Source organism: Asterias amurensis, chromosome 7, assembly GCF_032118995.1.
Source record: "Asterias amurensis chromosome 7, ASM3211899v1".
In the NCBI taxonomy this organism is placed as follows: domain Eukaryota; kingdom Metazoa; phylum Echinodermata; class Asteroidea; order Forcipulatida; family Asteriidae; genus Asterias; species Asterias amurensis.
Window position 1 is genome coordinate 13,746,552 of NC_092654.1, and position 24,687 is coordinate 13,771,238.

At 40.6% G+C, this 24,687-nt stretch overlaps 1 protein-coding gene across 3 annotated transcripts in view; it reads left to right on the forward strand.

Annotated features, from left to right (window-relative positions):
* LOC139939509 (activin receptor type-1-like) overlaps positions 1 to 21,550 on the forward strand; it is a 73,297-nt gene extending 51,747 nt beyond the window's left edge. For 2 of the 3 annotated variants that reach the window (XM_071935476.1, XM_071935478.1), the window contains exons 2-8: positions 4,505 to 4,686; positions 5,481 to 5,628; positions 6,516 to 6,736; positions 10,637 to 10,736; positions 11,570 to 12,190; positions 13,403 to 13,533; positions 16,879 to 21,550. In XM_071935476.1, coding sequence (XP_071791577.1) covers positions 4,505 to 4,686; positions 5,481 to 5,628; positions 6,516 to 6,736; positions 10,637 to 10,736; positions 11,570 to 12,190; positions 13,403 to 13,533; positions 16,879 to 17,043 — 1,568 coding nt within the window. In that variant the 3' untranslated portion in view covers positions 17,044 to 21,550. Of the gene's footprint in view, positions 1 to 1,086; positions 2,211 to 4,504; positions 4,687 to 5,480; positions 5,629 to 6,515; positions 6,737 to 10,636; positions 10,737 to 11,569; positions 12,191 to 13,402; positions 13,534 to 16,878 lie in introns of those variants that run through there. The other variant, XM_071935477.1, reaches the window with a different exon arrangement.
* The last annotated feature ends 3,137 nt before the right edge of the window (positions 21,551 to 24,687 follow it).

Here is a 24,687-nt window from a genome sequence, read left to right on the forward strand (position 1 = left end):
ACCCTGCTGCTAAATATTCCCATGGCCTTGCGCCAACGTGCCAAGCCCCACCTCAAAAACTGTCAAGAGCCCTAGATGCATTCAGCAGCTTCCTCCCAAATAGAGCCTCTTGAAACCACTCAGTTGGACTCGAGATGCATCCACCATTTCTCCCCGGTACCACAAGTGGCCCACTCCACCACCACCACCACCCCCTTCTGTCCCCTGTCTCCATGGTGCCTGTATCCCACCTGCATTCTCCGATGTTAATCAACCCACCAAGCTTTTGAAAAAAATAAGGTCCGGCTCGGTTTTTTTCTTCTTCTTCTTCTTTCGCTTTAGATTATTAGAAACCCACTGAATACAGGAGGCAAATAGCTCAACGCCTCGCACAATGGCCCCAGACACCTCGGCATTCTGATGGGGGGATTGGTAAAATTGGACCATGTATGACCGATTGATTTCACTAAGGCGATTACCTCGGGGGAGCCATTCACATGACCCTATTGTTTACGGTCCCCAGCCCTGCCAGCTTATTCATCCGTTCAATACATGGATGGACACTCGCGTTAGAATCTTCCTCAATAGGAGGAACTAACTCGGAGTTAGGCGATACAAAAAAGAAAGAAAGAGGAGAACCTTCTTCACGTGAAAGCCTCCTGCATTTTGTTTTGGCACGTCTCATTGCATGTCAAAGCAAAGGTGTGAAAAGAAGTGAATGATTGGGGTTGATTGTAAAGGGGACACACAAAGAGCCCCCTAGTCTGCAGGGGGGGCCTTTTGTCCGAACTGACAGAATCCATTCCATTGGGTATCTGTCCCTGGCCCAGGACCGGGTGGGTGTTACCCACTTAAGAAGTAGGTGCACCCCACTCAGGGGGGGGCCCATAACAATTCTCTATGCGCCTTGTATTGGCACGCTGGAGTGTGTGCGTTTTGGTTTGCCCAAACTCCCAAGGATGCCCAGTGAATTGAACCGCCCCATTGTTAGAGTGTGGCCTTCTTCTTCCCCTGTCTTTCAAGTGGGCGCTGAGCCATAGCAGGTGTGCATGGACCCACTATGCATTAATCCTAAGATCCTTATAGCATTGGCTTCAGTGTTTGTGTTGGCTCACAACAGTGTCCATCCAGCAGTGCCAGCCAGTCAGTTACTGCCTATTGAGGAGGGAAGCTGTGTTGCTGTATGTGGCTCCTGCCGTCCATCAGCCCAAACTCCCAAACAATACAAAGAGTCCAACTTGTTTTCACTGGAGAGATTTGAGTTGAACAGCGCCTCAGGAGAAGTTTTTTCTTCTTCTTCTCTCGGCCAGTCCATAAAAACATTGCTGATCGTCAGAGCATAGGTTACTGTGAATGGGTTAGCTCTTTGCTGTTTATGATTTGACAGTTATCACTACATGACCTCATTGCTGTTCTCTTCTCTACAAATGTGCATGTAAAACCAGAATTTCTCGTATTGATTGCTTCTAGTGATGCCGATACTACACGCATAACTCCACTATCTACAGTATGCGGGTTGGTGCTCTCTGCGCATGCATACGTGTGTTGTCAAACATTCTTGACCGGACTGCGTAATTTTCTGCATAGTAAGAACTGTTTGAAGTGGACACACACACAAAAAAACGTGGGTGTGTTCATGAATATATTCTCCTTCATCTGCAAGCTTTTATTTTCTTCTTCTTTGGGATTAACATACGCACCGAGCAGTTTTGATTGTTACTGCTAGTGTGTAGTGAAGAAATCATCCTGTCCAGAAGGCCTACTCGCAGATTTATAGAGATGCCAGCACAATTTAGTTGATGGAGTATGCCATGGTTCCTTGATCTTAAATTACTCGCAATTTAAATGAGGTTTTTTTGTTTTTCTGCACATGCTGAAACACAGAGTGGACACGGAGAATCATGTCTTGAGGACTCGACGAGATAAAACTACGATCGCTTTCTATGTATTTCTAATTTCCTGAGGTTTTCATTTCTGTGACTATCACTTTTCCCTCCAAGACGTCCTTTCCCCGTGACTCGCAAAGGAGACGACACGGATACCTGGCTGGATAATAATAACACGCAAAACAAAAAAACGTTTGAAGCTAACCCCTTTGCTTTTGTTCGGAGGGGCAAGGATTTAACCCGTTTTTCTGCCGATAATCCTCCAGGACCTTGGAGGATTTCTTTCAAACGGTGGAGAAATCATGGCGCCATTCAACCCATTCTTGAACACTCTCAAGGCTAAAGGTACATAACACATGTAGGGTAATGTATACCGACAGACCTTGTGTTGCTGTCTTTCTTTTTTCTCTCCCCCAATGTAATCATCATCAGACCCAAGTGTAACTAAGCCGGGGAAATATTATCGCGGCAGTGACATATTGATTACAGTGGTTTTGTGAATAAGTAGAAAGTATTGTGTTAGATTACCGGTATTATAACATCCTATATATATTCAACTGGGCACTCTCGTTGGCAGCATTCATGCACACGTACCAGTACACATATTTGCACAACACATTTTGAAAAGAAGTTTACGAAACAATACAGTATCTTTTGTAAGTACATGTTTCAACTCTGTATGTACGTGTACGTACAGCTGTCCCATTATCGATGTACGTACACGAACTAGTCTCACACTGTAGTAAACAGCACTCATGATGTAAAGTAACACTTATGGAAATTTCTGTTCAATGGGCTCCTTGTGGATTAAGTGTCTGGTGGTTAATTTATTATAAACCACATCTGATTTGGAGTAATGAAATGGGTTGTATCGTGTTTCCCATGTAAAGATTCATTTCAATTTTTGTTCTTTTGTTGTGTACACAATGTGCATGAAACTTATACATGTTTTGAGTGATGTTTTCTACAGAAAAAGTACAAAACCATTATTATAAAGTCCTTTCTATAGGCCACTTGTTTTTTCAGTTATATTAACACAGTAGTAGAACCCCCCCCCCCCCTCCAAAAAAAGTAATAAAAAATACCATCTTTTTTATTTGCCATTTTCAAAATTATAGATGTGAACTTAAATGCTGGAAAATATGTTTACTTGTAGCTGTATTTTTTAATTGATTTAATTCTCTGGTTAACTTTAATCTTAAGACGAGTGTCCACACAAGATATGGTTACATGTTTTCAAAAGTTCACGTGTGGCCTACATCCAACAGTATGTTTCTGCACACAGTGAGTAGTGGATAACTGGAACAGACTCCGAGCCAAAGTTGTCAATGCTAGGACAACAAATCAGTTCAAAAACGAAAAAGCGAAAATGGATGGGGTATTATAAGGCATAAGCCCACAATACTTGCAAAACCCCATCAAACCTTCAGTGGAATTGTGTACGTTTGTAAAACACTGGAAACTTTTAGCCTTAGTGTAGTTATCTTTTCTGAACTAGATGTTGGACCACGTGTACAGTACGCACCTGCATATTTCAAAGCTGTGAAAAAGGTCGCGGCAGTGACTAATACCCATACCTGTAAAATTTGGAATATCTGCATTCCCTCGATGCGATTTTGGCCTAGAAATGGTAATTATGTGACCTGACCTGGTTTTTCGAGGGTTCCCATTGTTTCAAGTCTGAACCAACCACACGCCTTCTTGATCATGAACAATTGCAAACTTCTTGTGTTATCAGAAACAAATGTTGCTGTGATGCATCATCGGCCGGGATCTGGCAGGCTGGCATGATACATAGACTGTGTACATGCGCTCCCTGAAGGACGTGTTCATTGTAATGATGATTATAAATGCACAGCGATCTGTTGTGTCTTGCATTACGTCTGATCGGATGCCAGTTGGAGGGGAATCAGGTTCATGCTGTTAAACTGTGTCTAACAGAAGCCAGATTGTTGGCGGTGATTGTTCAATGTTCTGCAATCTCTTTGTCAGATTAGTCATGGCGGAGCATTCGATTCCACTGGGAAAGTTTTTCTGTTGTTTAAAACTAGTCCACACCATTGGTTGTAGTTTTACTCTTGAGTCGGGACTCTTGACTGGTTTGATGTTAGTGTTGACAGGCAGATGTGTAAACCAGCCTTCTCAGTGTAGTTTTATCCAGTGTCCCTTTTGTGTCCCTCCAGTGTCCTGATTGTTATCCGTTTAGCAAGGTGTTGAGAGTTCAGACTTGGTCCTTCATGGGTAAAACAGTGAATCTGGTGGGATTCGAACCAACAACCTGAAGCCCGGTCCATACTTGCTGTGAATTTGAACGCGATACGCATTTTGACATCACAAAAACATTTGCAACGAATAATTCACAGAAGTTTAAATGTGCTCAACTCCTGCGAAACATTCACTGCAAAATGAGCCATGTGACGTCAAAATGATTCACATTCGCAGGAAAGTATGAATAAGGCTTTACTCTGTAGAGTACAGTTCAAGAACAGATGGGATAAGCTTTCTTTTTAAGGATCGGCGAGTTGGAGATCTTGATATGACGCAAGAAGAATCTGAGTTTGTCCAACAACCACTTTTGGGTTTTTTGTTTCTTCAACTGTAATACTAAATTTCCATGTTTGTTATTTTGTTTTTCACAGGTGAGAGCACAGAGAGCACAATGGCAGAGGAGAGTGCCAGACCCTTCGTCAGTAACGAAACAACTTTTGAGTGTACCTGCGACAATTTAGGATGTAACAGCGATATCTCAAGATGTAAGACCACAAAGCGATGCTACGCATCACTCACGATAGATGAAAATGGTGTGGAGCAGAGAAGGAAGGTACGTACTCAGGTTTGTGTGGGGGGGGGGATTAAAAGATTGAAAGAATATCGTCGAGGACCTATAAAAGTGTTTCTGATAATGATCCCAAATTATTTTTTAAGTTGACAAGAGAAATTGTTTTAAAATGTTTTTTTTGGGCAACGGTGAATCTGGTGGGAGTCGAACCAACCCCCTCGAACTTTGATGTTTTTTTTGTTCTGTGTAATTCTAAATATCTCCCTGAATGTCGTACTGAATGTCTTCACTGCAAGGTGCAAATGTTTACAGCTATTGACAGCAATGTACAAATTATTTAAAGGCAGTGGACACTATTGGTAATTACTCAAAATATTTATTAGCACAAAACCTTACTTGGTAACGATTAATGGGTAGAGGTTGATGGTATTTAAAACATTGTGAGAATTTGCTCCCTCTGAAGTGACATAGTTTTCAAGAAAGAAGTAATTTTCCACAAATTTGATTTCGAGACCTCAGATTTAGAATTTGAGGTCTCGAAATCAACCATCAAAAAGATTATCTCGCAACAAGGTTTGTTATTTTATGCATATCGTGAGATACACCAAGTGAGAAGACTGGTCTTTGACAATTACCAATAGTGTCCAGTGTCTTTAAGATACAGTGAAAATTCTGGTGGACCTGTGGAATGACCCGCTAACTGCTCTACTGTCAAACCCTGGTATTTCATTTCTTTTCTGAGTTGAATTAAAATCTGTGCGTCTTTTTGTTTTCTCACGACGTCCTAATAATTTTGCTTCGTCTACATTCTTCCTCTTTGTGTGTTTCTTTTGTAGGGATGTTTCAACACAGTCGAACGGACCAATATGTACTGCAAGAGCGCCTTCCAGGATAACATCATCATGGTGTGCTGTAAAGGAGAGATGTGCAATGAGAACATCCAACCAGCCTTCCCTCCCCCTATTCCACCAACTACTCCGATATGTAAGCATTTTTAAAAAATCAACGGTGTAGTTTAAAGCGTCTGTATTCGTCAAACCGAAATGGGTTGGTAAATTTTTAGTGTGGAAAATGACACCCATTTGGCTCCTTGTACATTGGTATGTTCATCAGTGATTGCATCGGCCTTTTCTAGCTGTGTGTAATCACACCATTCAGCCACATGTACATGTGTATAAAACCTGTAAACAAATTGTCAAATGAGATGGTCAAATTTTAGTGCGGAAAATGGCATCCATTTGGCGCCTCGTACAGTGTTTATACATCAGTGGTTGCATCGCCCTTATTGGCGTGTACATTCAGTCATTTCCTCTAGCTCTGTGTAGTCACACCATTCAGCCACTTGTACATGTGCATGAAATCCGTGAACAAATTGTCAAATGAGATGATAAAATTTTAGTGCGGCAATGTCATCCATTTGGCGCCTTGTACATGAATGTTCATTAGTGGTAACATCACCCTTATAGGCGTAAACAAGTGGTTTTTAGTGTGGAAAATGGCACCCATTTGGCTTTTGGTACTGTGTGTATGTTTCATTTGTGGTTACATCGCCCTTATAGGTGTAAACAAGTGGTGATCTTGCTGGCCTTGCACAGTTTTCTTGCAAGTATGCAGTTGCCAAGAACACTGTCAACTCGCCCTAACTATACATGTACAAGAGGTTTTTCTTTGTGCTTGAGGGATGACGGCTGGGTATCGTTTTCCTGGTTTTTTTAAATACTGGCATCTCTGCAATGTAAGCAGACAGACTTCAGACACAGCCTAACAAACAAACAAACCAAAGTAAATGTCTGCCGCCACCAAGTGTCCTTGAAGTCAATCATTTGAATTCTCATCTGTTATATTGGGTTTTTTTCTTCTTCAACTTTCAGCGGGGCTAAGGGAGTCAGCCTCGACCTACGACGTCGTGTACCTCGCCATGGCCGTCCTGGGGCCCTTCTTTGCTCTGATTGTGGGCATCTCCTTTGCTGTCTTCATGTACCGCTGGATGCATAAGAAGAGATTACGAGAGCTGAACACAAACGATGAGGAGTATGCCCAACATGCGCCCCATGATCTCAGAGCCGTCCCGGCAGGGGACAGCACACTAAAGGTTTGCACCTTTTTTCTTTTCGTTTTCCCCCTTAAGACCTTTTTTTCAGGATTGGTGGTAAGCAGACAGATAAAAGTAACCACCACAAATACTTTTTATAGTTGTTCTTCTGTGAATAATTTCCCAGGCCTGTATGCCTCGTTTTTGAAAGAGCAAGGGCACCAATGCATTTTTTTTTGGGGGGGAAGGGCACCTTATAAGGAAATTGTACATTTCTTCTGTAGCAGTTCAAGGGCACCAAGGTGGTGACCAGGGGGCATGGAGGCAATCACCTTTGTTGCCTTCCGTGAAATATCAGGGCTGATTTCCCTTACCCATGAAGGACAAAATGTTTCAGTTCCTGCTCAAAAATCACTATTTGCTACTTAATATTAGCACTCAATGTGCACAAACCATGTTCAATTAAAAACAAAAATTGCTTGACAAAACTGTTTACTATTCTTATAACTTGGCTCCCATGGCAAAATCAACATGACGATGACCTGAGTGTGCATTCATAACTCACTCCCCTACAATGACTTTACTTTAAATGCGAGAAGTCCCCTCGATCTTCTAAGCGAACGTGTAGTAGTTCGGCCGATCTCCTTCCCCTCTAGGTAGTACTCAATAAGCATGACAGGTTTTTTTAGAGCTAAGTAGTCTCCCGTATTCCAAACTCTACTCCGCTGCAGTAGAATATTCAGCAACACAAGTTCTCAATGAACAAACCTACAAAGCAAAGTAGATGAATACAAATGGTGTTACCGTACACTGAATAAACATTGATACCTGAACATGCAAGGCCTCAAACGACGCGGATGACATCAGATTTGAGGCATTGCATTGTTGTGTATCTGTGATGTTTTTTGTATTTTTGCGAAAACAATATCTTTAAATGGAAATTTTTTCAGACAAAATAAAAGCTCTGACAATCTGTCCTGCGGATTTTTTAAATAACGTTTTCCTGCTTTCCACACATGTTCCTACTGCCACAGAGTCGAACAGTGAAATTGCAGTTTTTCTGTGAAAGGCGACTCTTCAGTTTTTGTAATGTGAATTTTATCAGCTGAGTTCCTCTAATTCTATAAAATAAAAATGCTATGCATAATTGAAAAACACTGTGCAAAGTAAGGTGCAGTTGGACATTGATTAATTTCTCTCGCAAATTGGCATGTCTGTTAACAGCATTAATATTCCCTTTAATGGTGTCGATGGGGTGAAGTACTTAATATTCAAAATTGTTTTTACCAGCTCTGTGTATGCACACGCCATTAAAGTCAAACAGTCAAATATCTGCAAAACCAATAACCTATTGCGAGAGAGAAGTTCAACATAATTGTCACATTGCAAAATTCATGGCCCAATTATCCGTAGTATTACATGTATCACTTGTCAACAAGCAAGTACCCCCCCCCCCCCCCCCTTCTCTTTGCTAACCCTCTGGTCAGTGACCTGCAGTAACCAGCAAGAACCGCTTAGCTAAACGTGATCCCTCTTCTTCTGTCGTACAGTTCCAACTCTCTCTGCGTAAGTGGCCCGGCACGGGTCTAGTCTGATTTTTAATAAAACCTCAGAGGGCACACATCCGTCTTGAATGTTATGCTGGCTCCAAGCGACATGCATCAAAAACCAACACTGTTTAGTCATCACAATTTCACTCAAGTGTTTCATGGGGGTGATGATAGATGCATGGATGGGGAGGGGGGTCATGCAGCTAGCTTCGAAGCACTAAACACACAACACATTTTTTGTTTTCTCGAGCTACATGTATTCGCACACACACAGAAATAATAATTCAAGTTGAGTTGCACAGATGGAAAAAAAATTGCTATCTGGAGAGCAGATATAAGTTTGTGGGGTGCGTTCATGACTTGGCATTTCAGTGGACAATTTGCTGGTGCCAAGGAAAGTGGTTCTGTGCTTGATAACTGTTTGGCGACGCAAGATAACTTTGCTTTTAATAGCAAAAACTGGGTTACCAGCTAGGATGTAATGGAAGTAGATATTTCTTGTTGTTGGGGCCCTGAGTTTCATGTCTCTGCTTACTGTAAGTGGAAAAATCAGCGCTTAAGGAAGCAATAGAAAAACGGGGGCTTAACTAAAAGTGTATTTCACAGCTTAGCAAGGAATGACTGCTCGCACATAAGTATACTTAAAGTCGGGCTCAAGGCCAAGTTAAAAATTTGTCCTACAACATCTGAAAGTATACCGCGCTTTAAAGCCATTATACCCTTTCGGTACAGGAAAAAAAAAAAAAGTTCACAGATTTACAAATAATTTACAGGGTTTACAGAAGGTAATGGTGAAAGACTTCTCTTGAAATATTGTTTCATGAAATGCTTTACTTTTTGAGAAAACATTAAAACAATATCAATTCTCATTAACGAGAATTACGGATTTATTTTAAACACATGTCATGACACGGCAAAATGCCCGGAAACAAGAATGGGTTTTTCCGTTATTTTCTCCCGACTCCCATGACCGATTGAACCTAAATTCTCACAGGTTTGTTATTTTATATATTAGTTGTGATACACGAAGTGTGGGACTTGGACAATACTGTTTACCGAAAGTGTATAATGGCTTTAATGAGCCGCAAAAAATAGAGCAAGGGTTTGTACTTTGTTTACCTCCTGCTGTAAACCACTGGCAGAGATAGGAAAAATTATACATGAGTAAGCAAATGACAACACTATGGCATTGAAATGGAAGAGCTACATTGTACAGCTTGGTGAAGCTTTTATATGACTGTCATTTTTGTATGTCCTGTTATCATTTTTGTAATGTATAGCTTCATGTGCAGAAAAGGAAGGAAGCGCACAGGATTTGGGGAATGCCTGGCCAGTTACAGGGACAGGGCTTACTCCAACATACATGTAGCACCTAGACTCTGGAAGTCACTTCCGGAATACCTCAGACAAATCCACAACATCACTCTCTTCCAGCAGAAACTCAAAACACACTTGTCCTTGCTTGCTTTCCATTATCTTGACAAAACTTGACCGGCGCCTTTGAATGTTTTTTTTTCAGTAAAGTGGGCCTTATAAATGCTGTAGTTTATTATTATATTATTTATAATGCAGTAACTTGGGCTGATATTGTTGAGGGAGTACATGTACTTGCATTTATAGTTACTGTGTGGTTTATGGTGTAAGACCGTGTTGAATAACCCCTTTTTTTTCTATGAAACTGTATGCGCGTCCAAACGCCTACATCAACGAAGCACGCAGCATTCCCGGTTTGATTTCTATAGCACATGCAGGCACACACACACGCGCAAAAACGCCATCTTGTTGGGAAGATATTTGAACGGTGACGTCATAATCAAAGGAACACGTTGCCTTGGATCGGTCGAGTTAGTCTTTGAAAAGCGTTTTGTGACCGTTTGTTATAAAATGCATATGGTTAGAAAGATGATTTAAAAATAGAATTGATCTACACAAATATGCCTCGAAATTGCGTGGTTTTCTTTTTACCTCGTCCAATAACACGGTCGGCCATTTATGGGAGTCAAAATTTTGACCCCCATAAATGGCCGACCGTGATAAAGAAACTCACGAGGGACGAGTAGTAAATGACAGAGTTTATCCATGTATCAGCGTAAAAAAATGTGAACAAGTTTTCTTTTTCATTTTTATGGTGGTATTTCATTTTCCAACTTCGCACCCAGGGGTGTGGTTTGGCGGTCGCAACCATCAACTGTTTCAGTTAAAACTTGCCATTGGTTGATCGCTGGCCATTGACCGAAACAGTTGTTGGTTACAGCCGCAAAAACGCACCCCAGGAACAACTAGGCAGTCACTGCCCGGTTACAAACACCCTGTTAATAAAGTGTTTTCTGCTCATGAGCCTGCATACATTTGCCTCATAACTCGGCCAGAGTCCTCACTTTCTTGTACTTTTCTTTTTCCTTGCTCTCAGGACTTATTCGATCATTCCAACACATCTGGTAGTGGTTCCGGCCTCCCTTATCTTGTCCAGAGGACGGTTGCCAGACAGATCACACTGGTGGAGCAAGTCGGTGAGTAGAGTCTTTTTTTTTTAGTCTGGTTGACGGGTATGTGGGTTAACGAGTTCCTGGATGTATGTCAGTGAATCACCGGGTTGAATTCCAATGTGAATGTTGCTGCGGCTTGCGGTTCACACGTAACATGAGTAAGGATTTCGCTCGTAATAAAACTGCTGCAAGAAAATGGAAGGGAATTTGCACGGCTTTTTGTTGCACGCCTGACTAAAAGGGTTCCTTTTGGATTATACCGAAACTCCCAATACGTCATGAATATGCGTGACAAGTTTGTGAGGAGTCGGATGAATTTAGATTTATATGTTTAAATAAATTATCTATTCCTTGAGATCAATATTTGACAACATTATGCAGCAAGGCGATTTGACACAATATGTCTTGTGTTAAACTTTTTTTTAAGATTGAGAAGTGAATGCCCAATATTAAATAGTTATGGTAAAGGGCCTTGCTGGCGTACAATAAATTTGATTAGTATGTTTTTAAGACATTTTTTAGGCTTCAGAATTTCCTTGGTGATTTTTTTTTTTTTTTCCCCATTTTTTTTTGCACTAAATATTTTCATCGACTTCAAGGCATGGCGTTTCTTTGGGAGGGCAATGCCATTTTCATTTTTAAAAGTGTACTTTCATTGGAAAATCTGAAAAGTGTATGGTAAACTTATGAAGGGGCACCCAGGCCAGGACCAGGGGCAACCAAGGCCATGGCCTTCTCGGCCTCCGTATAAATGAGGCGTGGATTTTATAATCAAACAGAGCAATAAACACAATTCAAAAAATGATGAGCTACCATTGAATGTGCATGAGTAACCCTGTGTGATTTTCTCGTACTAGGCAAGGGACGCTACGGTGAGGTGTGGCGCGGCAACTGGCAAGACGAAAGCGTCGCAGTGAAAATCTTCAACTCCATCGATGAGAAGTCGTGGTTCCGCGAGACGGAGATCTACAACACCATCATGCTGCGTCACGACAACATCCTGGGTTTCATCGCGTCGGACATGACATCGCGGAACTCATGCACACAGCTCTGGCTGATAACGCACTACCACGAGTTTGGATCGCTCTACGATTACCTGAACAGGAACGTTATAGACATGAAGGTGGCCATCCGGCTGGCGTTGTCGGCGGCCGGTGGGCTCGTCCATCTCCACACCGAGATCTTCTGCAGCAACAGCAAGCCGGCCATCGCCCACCGCGACATCAAGAGCAAGAACATCCTGGTGAAGGAGAACCACACGTGTTGCATCGCCGATTTGGGGCTGGCCGTGCTGCACACACGCAAGAACGACCAGTTGGACATTGGGATGAATAGCCGGGTGGGCACCAAGCGCTACATGGCGCCAGAGCTTCTGGAGGAGACCATGAACACGGCTGAGTTTGAGTCGTTTAAGAGGGTGGATGTCTATGCCTTTGGTCTAGTGCTTTGGGAGATTGCGAGGAGGTGTCAAGTTGGGGGTACGTTACTACTAACTGACTCACAAAAGTCTCTCAGGCTCTTGTAGCCGATTTTAGGAAACTGTACGCCACTTTGAAGCCCACTTGTACTGATTTATAACATAAGTTGTGCGCATCTAACTCAAGAAATCTTGCACAAGGGGAACTTCAAAGTTCAGTTCATAGTTCCTGTGTATGGGAGTTTTAATGTCAAATGACAGTTTTCATAGGGAATTAGCAAATTTGTGACATCAAAATTCGAACTGCCATTGCATCTACAGGAAGTATGAACCGGGCTTTATGCTTTAAATGTTGCACAAGTGGACTTAGGCAGTTAAGTAAAGTTTTGTGAAATCAGCTGCTAAAGGTTGTCTTTCATTCCTTCTAGTGTCCAACTTACCAGTCCTGTTGGCTAGTCACTGAAGATATATAATGGTGGACCCTCTGCTGTATGGTGACAGATGCCATGGGGGGGGGGGTGTCTAGGCTCAGAAGTGCTCTGTAGTGGTTGTATGACTAATGTCTACATAGCAAAGTTAAGATCACTGTATTACCAAGTGTGAAGTGCTGTGTTCATTTGCCATATGAATAGCTCTTCTAACAGACATTGACAAAACTTGAACCATAATACAGGGTTGCTCAATTTTGAGTACAGCAATCGATTCATTTGTTTTAATCTGAAAGCTCACTGACTGTAAAAAAAATCATAGCAGTACCAAACTTTGAGAAATATCCCCCCCCCCTCTCTCCCCTCTATAAAAAAACCACCAAAAACCCAAATCTTGTCTGCAGGAAGTCCAGGCTCTGTGGCTCTTCAGTAAACACTTCGTGTCACAGGCCACATGGTCTATAGATAAGTCTTATTTGGTTTTCTCTTGCCAACGTAAACACAGACTTCCTAACGACCTTCCTGAATTCCTAGGTAGAACTTTAAACCTTAAAATTTCTGACCTACATGTATATCTGGCCGGGGTCCAATTTTTTAGAACTGCTTAAGCACGAAACATAGCTAAGCACAACAAACTTATGCCAAACAGGGTCAGGTTACCAGCCAAACTACTATGTCACATGTGCAATTTGTGACTGGTACAAATTCTCAAATTTCTCTTGTACCATACTTGCATTTTCTACGGTACATGTTAAACAGTCGCCCTTGGTTAGGCTTCGAGGAAGATTCTGCTAGGGATGAAACGTCAGGCCATAAACTATTTTTCTCGTCATTTTATCTTACAGGTATTGTTGAAGATTACAGACCGCCATTCTTTGAGTACGTCTCCAGCGATCCAGGATTTGAAGATATGAAAAAAGTTGTTTGCACCGAAATGCTTCGGCCGACGATCCCAAACAGATGGTCAAATGAAACTGTAAGTAATAATTATGTGTTTGGACATTGTCAGTGTTGTAGCCACGGTGGGCGGTGCCAAGCGACCTGCCCAGAACTAACAAATTTCAACCCGCACTCAAAGAGTAGGATCTTTAACCCGTAAATTGGGGTGTGTTTTAGGCCAAGGGTCCCCAGCTGGTCACCCCTGAAGATTAATATCCCATTTCTTATGGCCTCAAAATACCCCCCCCCCCAAAAAAAAAGAAAAAAAAGATGAGATTCCAAATCACACAAGTACTTCCCTTACACATTAAGCTTTCCTTTGACATTGATAGAACGCGTACAGGTGTCACAATAAATCATGGACTACCGGCCAGTTGCCGGCATGCAGTGTTGCACTCACTCACAGGCAGTAACTGGGCGTGCTCCAAATCAACTAATAGAGGTCCCCTGCCAGACCTTGGGAACACACCCGTATCATTCAAGGGTTGTAATGACGGATGGTTCGTGTTGCAAAGGGTGGACGGGCAGGCGGGTGGTTTGTTTCCTCGGACAAGTAACGTAAAGGATGTAGTGGGGATGAGCCGACACAGGTGGAAGGAACGACTGTCAATGATTCAAACTTTCCCCTTGAGTTGATGCTCGATTGTTGTTGTTTTCTCCCAGATGGTGCAATACTTCTTATTGTCAGCAAACTACAATCCATTTAGACCATTTACAGTTGCTGCTTGACCTTACACCCCCCCCCCCCCTCTTTTCCAGGCTAAGAACCTTGCCCTTGCGGAATTCTGCAGCCCATTGTGAAGCGTTAAACAAAATCCAAAAGAATGTTGATACTGATTGTCAGGCTTGGTCCTAATTGCATATTGCCTGTAAGGACTTGCTATAAGCAAAGAAAAGTATTGCTTAACAGAAAAAGTACCAATACTAGTAACACCAAGCTAAGTACTTAAGCAGCATTCAGCAACAGACATGCAATCTCCTGAAGACAATCAGAGCGTACTGATCAAAACGTTGAATCGTTAACTACAGAAACAGGTTACCAGCCAGAATTACATTAAGTTTACATTGTTGTGACTGATGCCCCACTCAACTTTTGCTTAGCAAAGAATTTAGTTCAGTATTATTTTCTGCTTATAACAGTTTTATGAAATTTGGCCGAGGCTAGCTTAATGCAAAACAGGTTTGGAGTATCATGATCAATCAAACGTAGGCCAAAACTGTAGGAAGGATGGTCAGGGGTAGAAGATGTAATCTCTGTTCCTACATGTAGGGTTCACAACAAGGGGATTAGTAGATTATGATCAAAACTCGAGTTTGGGATTACATTGTGCTATATATCATCACCCCCAATATAAAAGGTATCTGACATGTATAATTTGCAATAACGTCCAGTCAGTGTTCAATACAGAGTTTGGGTTAAAGGGGTTATGTACATCCTTGGTTGTTCAAATCCTGACTTTTTACAACAACTCACAGTATTAAACTGTGGCCTGGAATCTTTGAGATGGCAAGGCCATTTTCATTTTGCAAAGGGCACTTCCGTTGAGAAAATCTTAAAGGGGCACCAACCGAAACCAAGAACCACTACCATATTGAAGGCCATTGCCTCTGTTGCCTCTCTGTAAATATGCCAGGCCTGCTATGTAAAAGTGGAAGTGTCGTGGCCGAGTGGTTAAGAGCACCGAATTCAAACTCTGGTGTTTCTGTTCAGCAGAGTGTGGGTTTGAATCCCCAGCCGTGACACTTGTGTTCTTAAGCAAGATACTTAACCATTGCTTCGTCCTTTGGATGGGACGTAAAGCGGTTGGTCCCATGTGTTGTGTAACACATGTAGAAGAACCCAGTGCACTTTATCGAAAAGAGAAGGGGTTCGCCCCTGTGTTCCTGGCTGTGGCTGCTGTATGCGCCGTAGCACCATGTAAACCCTTATAATGGTGCTGCATATTTGGGTCTCAGAATCCATCACTGCAATAACCTATATTTCTGAGAGTTTGTATATACTCAGCGCCTTAAGTATTTTGTTTGGTAGATACGTGCGCTATATATAAGACTTTGTTGTTAAAAGAAGAGCATTAATAATTTGTTTTATTTCTGCAACTGCGGATGAGCGTCTTGCACTTGTGAAAGGGAAAGTATTTCATCCTTGAACAATTAACAGGCTGTTTGGAACTGTACCAAACTTGTTTACAACACGCGAACTCACTAGAAACTTAATTCAGTAACTTTGAAATAAAGCTACAATTAGGGGAAGGGGGGCTTTACTTGCTCTTTAACTGATTGAGTAAAGGGAAGTAGATACTTAGAGAAACACGCATCACTAAACGGGAAAGAAGAAGGAAAAAAGGAACATAGGGCAGGGCAGCTTTACACAGAAAAAGGATTAATTAATAGGTCATCTGGTGGGGCTATTAGTTGTAAATTATGAGGTAACATCTTTTGGAGGGGTGTCTATAAATTATTGTGTGAAATATCTAATGTCAACGTGTGCGCTTTCCTGCCCAAAAGGAAATGAGCAATGTGCCAATTAAAACAATAAATTGCCGGAAATTGCGGATAAAAACAACAAATACCAAGGGTAGTATGACACGTGTAGAGGATGTACGATGTAGCAGATATCTAGTGAGCGGTCGGTTGTCATTCGATGTGATCTTTCAAAGAGGATTAGGACCGAATACTGTTGACCTTTTCTCCTGAAGACAATCAGAGCATACTGATCGAAACGTTGGGTCGATAACCACCTGGTTTTTTTTTTTCAGAACGAAGACTACTAAAAAAGAGATATTCACATGGTGTAATCACAAAGCTCTCTAGGTTATACTTCCACCATGTAAAGTTTGAAATCCTTCTGAAATTTGTTTTTGGCTCGATTGGTGACCTTTTTTTAAACACTGTCGTTCCTATAATGGGACACTTGTATGGACCCCTTACATTAATCGCAAGCTACGCACAACTCTCGGCCAATGACAGGGCTTTACCAACCCTTGTGGGGGCGCTGTGACAGTGTTGGTCTTGTGACGTCAGATGCAAATGGTCTTTTAAATCATTAAGCTATTTGTCACATACCTTTTGAATTGATACAAACCCCCAAAATCCAAGCTTGCCAAATTTGTCATGTAATTTTAAAATTTGACTTACAATTACCGTAGAGTCCTTGCTCTTTGCATTTACTATAAGTATAGTATGGTTATGAGTCCGAAAAGGTTTTTATTATTGCTGTTTACATATGTACCATATGAAACAGTTAGTTTCTTGATGTTGTCCAGTTTTGTCTGTTTTTGTGAGGATCTGTTAAGTTCATGTCATTAAGTTTCACAAAATAAATGTGCTCTTGCCTACAACCATTAATAATTTGGTTTCTTTCCCATGTTTTCTTTCTATCCAGATGTTAATTGCGCTTTCCAAACTGATGAAGGAATGTTGGTACCACACAGCGTCGGCAAGGCACAGCTCCCTCAGGGTCAAAAAGACACTCATGAAAATCGCAGAGTCGTGTAACTTAAACACAACATCCAAACTGGACTACAGTTGGGAGAAAGCGTTCATTTGAGAGTGGGGGGGGATTGGACGTGTGTATCAAGCCAGACAAGACTGTTCTTCTGCCCTCGAGCGGTGCTGTTGCACAATGAGGGATGGGTGTCTGAAGGACCCTAGTAGGCCGAACCCAGAGTCTGGCTTATCGGGAGAAGTGGACACTGGAAAGGTAGACTGCCCGATCTCAGGCGTCAAAACAAGAACATTCGCTCAGCGCAAATGTCACATTGACACCTCCGAATAGTGCGATGTAAAAATAATGGATTTTGCGAGCAGCTTTGTAGAGCTGCACAAACACTGGGATCGGCGAGTAGTTTTGGTGAGCTGCAAAAATACTGGATTTTGCGTGTAGCTTTGTTAAGCTAGAAAAGATATGATGTTTGCAACTAAATGACAACAACTAGTGAACGCCTGCTTCAAAGTTGATAACTGTGCCAGCATTAGAGAATTCTGCCTCTATGGCAGTGACATTGAACAGGGAACCTTAATCATACTGGTGTTCGCTGACAACCCACAGCTTTGCAGACGATAAAGCAGTCCCCTGGTAGTAATGTATTTTTCCTTCTTGGTCGATTTGAAGGCAGTGATCACGTTCATGTGTGCCACACCCTACCTCAGTTAAGTTCTGGATGCATATAACCATAGGTCATGACAGCATGCATTGATGTGTCATACAGTCGGATGAAAAGTTAACACACAATTAAAGAGGGAAAGAGCGGCTGGAAGAAGAGACTACCCCACAACAAAGACAGTGTCAGTCAGGAAGTTTTCTTCATGTCAACGCAACAAATCATGACGTTATTACTAGAGATCTTGGCCCAATTTCATAAAGGTGCTTAAGAAAACAATTCTGCTTAGAAATTGTGCACTTAGCAAAAAAACAAGCAGAATACCAGTCACAAATGGTGCATGTCACATGGTATTTTAACTGGTTACCATATTTCTGTTAAGCATAATTTTGATATGACTAACCACTTTTTCTGCTTGGGCAGCTCTAGGAAATTGGACCATGGGAAAAGAAAGATAGATTTCAAGAAGTTTTGGATCATTTAGATTATTGGAGAATCATTTGCTTCGTGTTCATGTTTGCTTCATGTGAACTGAGTTCCAGTTTCATCAAGCTGCTTAAGCACAAAAAGTAGCTAAGCACAACCCAATTATGTTTACCAAAATAAGGCTACTAGCCAAAGTACAATCACACATGTCAATTTGTGACTGGGTTTTCCTGCAAATTGCTTAGCAGAAAAATTGTAAATTGGGTTTTCCTGCAAATTGCTTAGCAGAAAAATTGTAAGCAATACTTTCTGCTTAAGCAGCTCCATAAAATTGTGCCCTGTGGTCGGTTTCACAAAGAGTTAGGACTAGTCTTAGGATATAAAAAACGTACGACTAGTGCTTTAGGACGAGTAACGCGTCCTTACTAGAGATAAGACTAGTCTTAACTCTTTGTGAAATCCACCCCTGCAGCCGATTTCACAAAACTTTGCGCAAGTGCACTTACGCAGTTGCGTAAAGTTTCGTGAAATCGACTGCTGGTCTTTATGCATGTGTTATATGCATATAGATTGATACCATGTTAAAAGGAAACTGGATGTATGAATGCATTCTGTGCTGTTCTCCAATAATAGAAATATATTAACTTTTCGTTTCTAGTAGCAGTAATGCAATACAATTTATTGAACCAAATATGATATTTTTCAATGACTGTTGTGCATTCACAAACATAAGAATACAAATCTGTTGTTAATTTTTTTTTGGGGGGGGGGTGGGGTGCGAGCTTTATTTCCTCTCCTTTTTTTATTTAAACACTGTACAGTTTGTAAATTGTTTTAAATTTTGTTTAATAGAAATACAAAATGTTTCAATACGGAACCATAAATGTACAGATCTGAAAACAGGGTATAATTGCGATGAAGCGGTAAACATGGTATGAACTTTCAGTTGACTCTTAAAGTAAAAAAAAAATTCAAGCTTAGAAATAATCTGAATTTGCTTAATTCATTACCGCCAAATCTTTATTAGGATTTTATGTCGTTGTGACAGGTCAAAGCATAACATCTCCTGAACAAGTTTGAAATTAACAAAGCCTTGTTTTTCACTTAAATTAGCCGGAAAGTATTTTCCTGCGAGATACAACGTTTTGCACCGACAGGACGATACAATCAGAAAACCTCAACTGATTTAAGTTACATGTTTGAAGACAAAAAAGGCTGAATTTTGTAGGTAATTTCATTAATAAAAACAAACCTTAATACTGAATATCTTTCTTTTTTGAAATTGTGTAAGGTGTCTTTCAGTATTGGGTAGACACTTAAAAAAAAATCCATCTTGGAAGATAAAATCGAACTGTTCACATTAAACAATGCAGTCATAAACCACTGTAACAGAAAAGGGCAATCTTCATCGTGCTGACACTATCTTTTGTCAATTCCCCTGTGTGGAATATCAATAATGCATACTGATTAAAATTTCTTACAAAAAGGAACCAGACTTTTTCCAGCCTTCCAGCCTCGGTCGGGTTTGTTGAGCTATGTAATGAAATTAGAGGGCCTACAAAACCATGTGACACAACCCGACATGAGAAAGGTCGAGAAGTAGAGCTCTGTGTATAACTGGAACATAAAATGCACATGGACGCCATTTTAGCGAGCAAATGGTCATTTTCTGCACTGATCTATTGTTTCATCAAAAGAGTTGATTGCTGAAATGGCGTCGGGTTCACAGTATAGCCAGAGTCCCCCATTGTGTAAACAGGAAGGCCAGGTAAAAAAGGGTCAAATGTGTGCGATAATTGCTACATGATATTGAAGTGGTAAATCCCTTGTACCCATAAAGTTAAAATGGGTAAAAAGTCAATTTTTTTAAAAAGAAAAACCGGGACCTCTCGATTCAAAAGATGTATATTTTGCTTTTAAAATGAACTTGAGACCATGAGTCCTTTCTGTTGTTAAGAGATTTTTTCAATACTTCAAATTTCTCTTTTACACAACAGTTATCTTTTTATGTTGTAATGTAAAATATTATTATATTGTTATTATATATATATAATTATACATATATTTGTACATTTTAAGATTGTTGCCAGGATGAGTATTAATTATTGAGATTAGAATGTTTTGTATTGTAGAGCAGTGCTCGTTATGTTCGCTATAGAGAAGATTACCAATCATTTGAAGGGGACCAAGTAGACCTCTATAGACCGTATCGAATGCATAGAGTTATAAATAAGAACTAGAGGGCGCACTGGCCTATATACGCGCTCCGGCATGCGCGCAGGCGCCCATTTGCTAAGTTGACAAAACTGGCATCTCACAGCGTGTGTTTGTGCAGCCATTTTGTAAGTTGAACAAACAGCATCACGTGAGCGTTCAATAAAAAAAAACTCAAACGTGTATTTCATAGAATGACGCGCTTGTCATCTTGCGGTCCCGTGGCGTTTGTGCACGAAACATCACTCGTGTGCCCTCTAGTTTTTATATATAACTCTATGATCGAATGTGACGTCACCACTCAAATACCTGCCCTACAACATGGCGTCTGTGAGCATTAATGTGTGCGTGCATGTGCCATACAACCAAACTGGAAACGTTGCGTGCTCCATTGATGTACCCGTTTAGATGTGCATATGGCCGTCCCTACAAAATGGCCGCTTTCATAGCAACAAAGGGGTTATTCGATACAGTCTGTTTGGGTTACCGTCATTCAACCAGGGCCAAATTTCATAAAGCTGCTTTTAAGCAGCGCACAGAAGTTAGCCAAGAACGAACAAAAAAATGCTTAGCAGAATCAGGTAACCGGCCAACATACACCATCTTTGACTGATGCAAGCCTCCTTTTCTTTAAGGATGTAAGAGTTATATTACAAGGAAACACTGTGGGTGACAATGGGTTTCAGACTTTCTCGTAAGAAGGAAAGCCAGTCACAAACAGGAAAACAAAAATAGTTTTGTCTACACCTGTAGTTTTGTAATTCAGGGACCAATTTCATAGAGCTGCTCAAGCACAAAAATAGCAGCTAAGCACATCATGCTTACCAGAATAGGGTTACCAATCAAACTACCATGTCACATATTCAATGGGTGACTGGTATCCTGCTATTTTCTGCTAAGCAGACAATATTTAATGCTAAAGCTGCTATATGAAATTCGCCCCCAGGTGATGCACAGGGTCTGGATCCCGAATTGTCAAGTTTTGGAAGGTTCTGTTTATTATAGAGTAAAGAGAAACGTAGGCCAGTCAGCCATTTTCAGATAACGTTTACATTCTGTCAAACCTCACTAAAAGTTGTCAGTATGAATTTTCATTGGTAATAAGTAGCCATAGACCTAGTTTGTTTGAAATGGCGATTTATTTGGTCCTCTTTGAATCACTGTGGTGTATTGTTTAAGTTATGATTTTCTTTTTTTTGTAGATGTTTTGTTTTTATTATTTATTTTTAAGTTTTGGTGTATTTTTGCTTCATTTGTGTTGAGACATTGTTACTTTTCATAAAAAATTTCATAGGATTATTAAAGAAGACATGTTTGCCTTGTAAATAATTCCTTGTGTGAGTCTTTTCAATTGAGTCACTGGTTCCTTTATTGACTGCCGACTTTTTTTGTGGGAATCTAGTTTGCCTACGTTTACTGAATTTTTAAAGGGATTTGAACTTTTGAAATATTTACACTCTTATTAAAGCCGATGAGAAGCGAGAAGACAATTAAGAAATTTCCGATCTAGATGTGGGAGAAAAACCCAAGAGAATCATTCCAGGGAAAACCTTCCGTGTCAAATAGGGACTGAAAACCCAATCCACATCCCGGTGAGATTCAAACTGGGGTCCCAGAGGTGGAAGGCAGGCAAGACACCACTACACCAACCTGACCGCTATAGGATTAGTGTTCTTTCCATTGACTATTATTATTATTCAAATGGTGGAGTTAAGGGGAAATATGTTTATTTGCGGGGGAGGAGGGGGGGGGGGTGAGAGTTTACTAATTTTAATACTTTTCACAAAACAAATGAAACTAAATGGTGGCAACAAAATCATAGCCAATGAAGGGTTGAGATAAGATTTTCCTCACAGATGTTGAAACCTGATGGAGACTGCTCAAGTATCTATCACGCCGTATGAGTATGTTTTTAGGCATAGGGGCCTACCCTACACTGTATTTAGATAGAAGCGCCACCTTGTCATTGAGGCCCTATATTCTGTTATTGCAACCTAGAAAATAACAAAATCTCTCCCTCTCTCTCTAGTCGACTGATGTCAGAATCATGTCGAGACTTGCCCGTTCATGTATGTCAGTTTAAAGAACCTGATATCACTGGCAACCACTTCTGTACAGCCGAGATTCTCCTATTTCTCCTTCCATGTTTTGGTGACAAGTGGCCAAATAGAGTTGCTTAAGCAGAAAAAATTGCTTAACAATTATGTGATAAACCAAAATGAGCAGGACACCAGTAACAAATTGTACATGTGATATGATAGTTTGTCTGGTAACCTTAATCTTGTAAGCACAATTTGTTTGTCCTTAGCCATTTTTTGTGCTGCTTAAAAGCAGCCTTGTGAAATTGGGATCAGGTGATAAGCTGAGAGACAGTCATTGGTGACTACGTCATGAGTGCCCTGCTAGTCTCAGAAAATGTTGATTTTGTATAATTGGTGGAAATTTTTTTTTTTTTGCCATAGGTCTACATTTTAGTATTATCATAAGTTGAAGTTCAGTGTTGCACCTTCCATCAGTCTCTCTAGCAGTTCCAGTTGCAGCAGTTGGTAGAGCGCTGGTATGTTAATCTGGAGGTTGTTGGTTAGAATCTCACTCTAGTCAATTCTTTGTTTAACCCCAATAATCATTAAAAAAATTACCCAGTCAGTTTCCCTTGTGGTTTATATTGATAAAATAATCTAAAGTTAAAAAGGGGGGGGGGGGTGGGGTTCTGTGGTGATATTTTTGATTTTACCTCTAGTATATGCGGTTACCAAGGAACGAGGAAGCCATTCAGTCAACAAAGCTATAATTCCATTGGGCTGCAATAATTATTTTGAAATGCAAAGGATGTTATTTGTAGAGGAAACCAATAACTGCACAACTGTTTGCTCTATGACGATCTTCGTTTTTTTTTCCTTTGTTTGCAATTAAAATATAAAGGAGTTTAATTCGGTCTTGGCTTTATCCTGTTATGTCTCATGGTTCAAATCGTGGTTACCCACAAAAACTAGAACCTGAAAAACTAGGCCACCCTAGGCCATCCACCGAGCGTTTGCTATAACAAAAACTCGCTAAGCGCATTATAGTTGCTTAGCAGAATCAGGCTACCAGCTCAGATTAAATCAAGTTTGCACTGTTTTAGGCTGCGGTGCCTGACTAAATTTTCGCTTAGAAAAGAAACTTGTCAAGCAGTATTTCTACAGTATTTTCTGAAACTGATGGGCCCTGGCAAAAGCAAAGTTCCACGGTCCGGCACTGAGCAAGCTTTACTTATATTGTTTTTACCCTGATATGCCTGCTAACTTCTAGTTTATCTAGGACCTATAGATAGAGCCATTATGTTATTGTGTATTTTTGTCAGTTCTATTGCGCTTTTTATAAAAACTTCTTTTATTGATACCATACAATTCGCCAACCTCTCTTAAGGACTTTTTGTCTGAGTTTAATCCACTCCCAAGTACCCAGCAGGCACAAGTTGGTCATAGTAACGTTAAACCGACGTCACATCCCGACGTCGGATGACGGTCGGCTCATGGTTCTATGTGAAAGTTTGTAGGACGTCTGTTACCGACCATTACCGACGTCTGTTACCGACCATGATACAACGTAATTTTTCCGACCACAAACCGACGTCGACAGACGGTCAATAAATAAACGTCATTTAGACGTCGGCAAATTTCCCAAAATATGACGTCAAATCCCGACGTCGGATGATGGTCGGTTCATGGTTCTATGTGAAAGTTTGTAGGACGTCTGTTATCGACCATGATACAACGTAATTTTTCCGACCACAAACCGACGTCGGCATATTGTCAATTAATGACATCGTTTAGACGTCATTGGAATACCCCAAACCTGACGTTACATTATCTACGTTTATTATTAATTAGTTAATTGATTTTTAATTATTAACATTATCAATTAATACAATGCATACTTACATTCAATCCGCTTGATCTCCCTTCGTTGACCTCTAGTCACCGCACCTATTATACTATTCAATGGTACTGCATGTGTATATATACCGATCGGTTTCAAGAATTTTGCATTCATGGGTGTTATAGATTGTAATTAAAACTTTGTAGTTTTAATTAATATTTTGGAAATAAGCTGTCAAATTTAGTTCACACATTTAAGTTATTACAAAATCTATTGATATTTAACACATGCAAAACAAAACATGTGTTTGTAGTATCTAATTACCGCTTAATTTGTTGTATAATTGTTGCAGTATGTAACCACATCTAAGTCTGACCTCAAAATTTGCATAATATGCAAATGATGTCGTGACGGTAAATTGCCGTCACTAGCTAACCATAATATGACGAAATACTGATGTACATATTATGACGTCATAATAACGTCACAGGTTGACCAAAATATAATGACGCTACTAATTGGTTATGATACAAACAATAATATGACGTTTGTTTATGGTCGGCTTATGGTAATACAATTATGGTTACAAA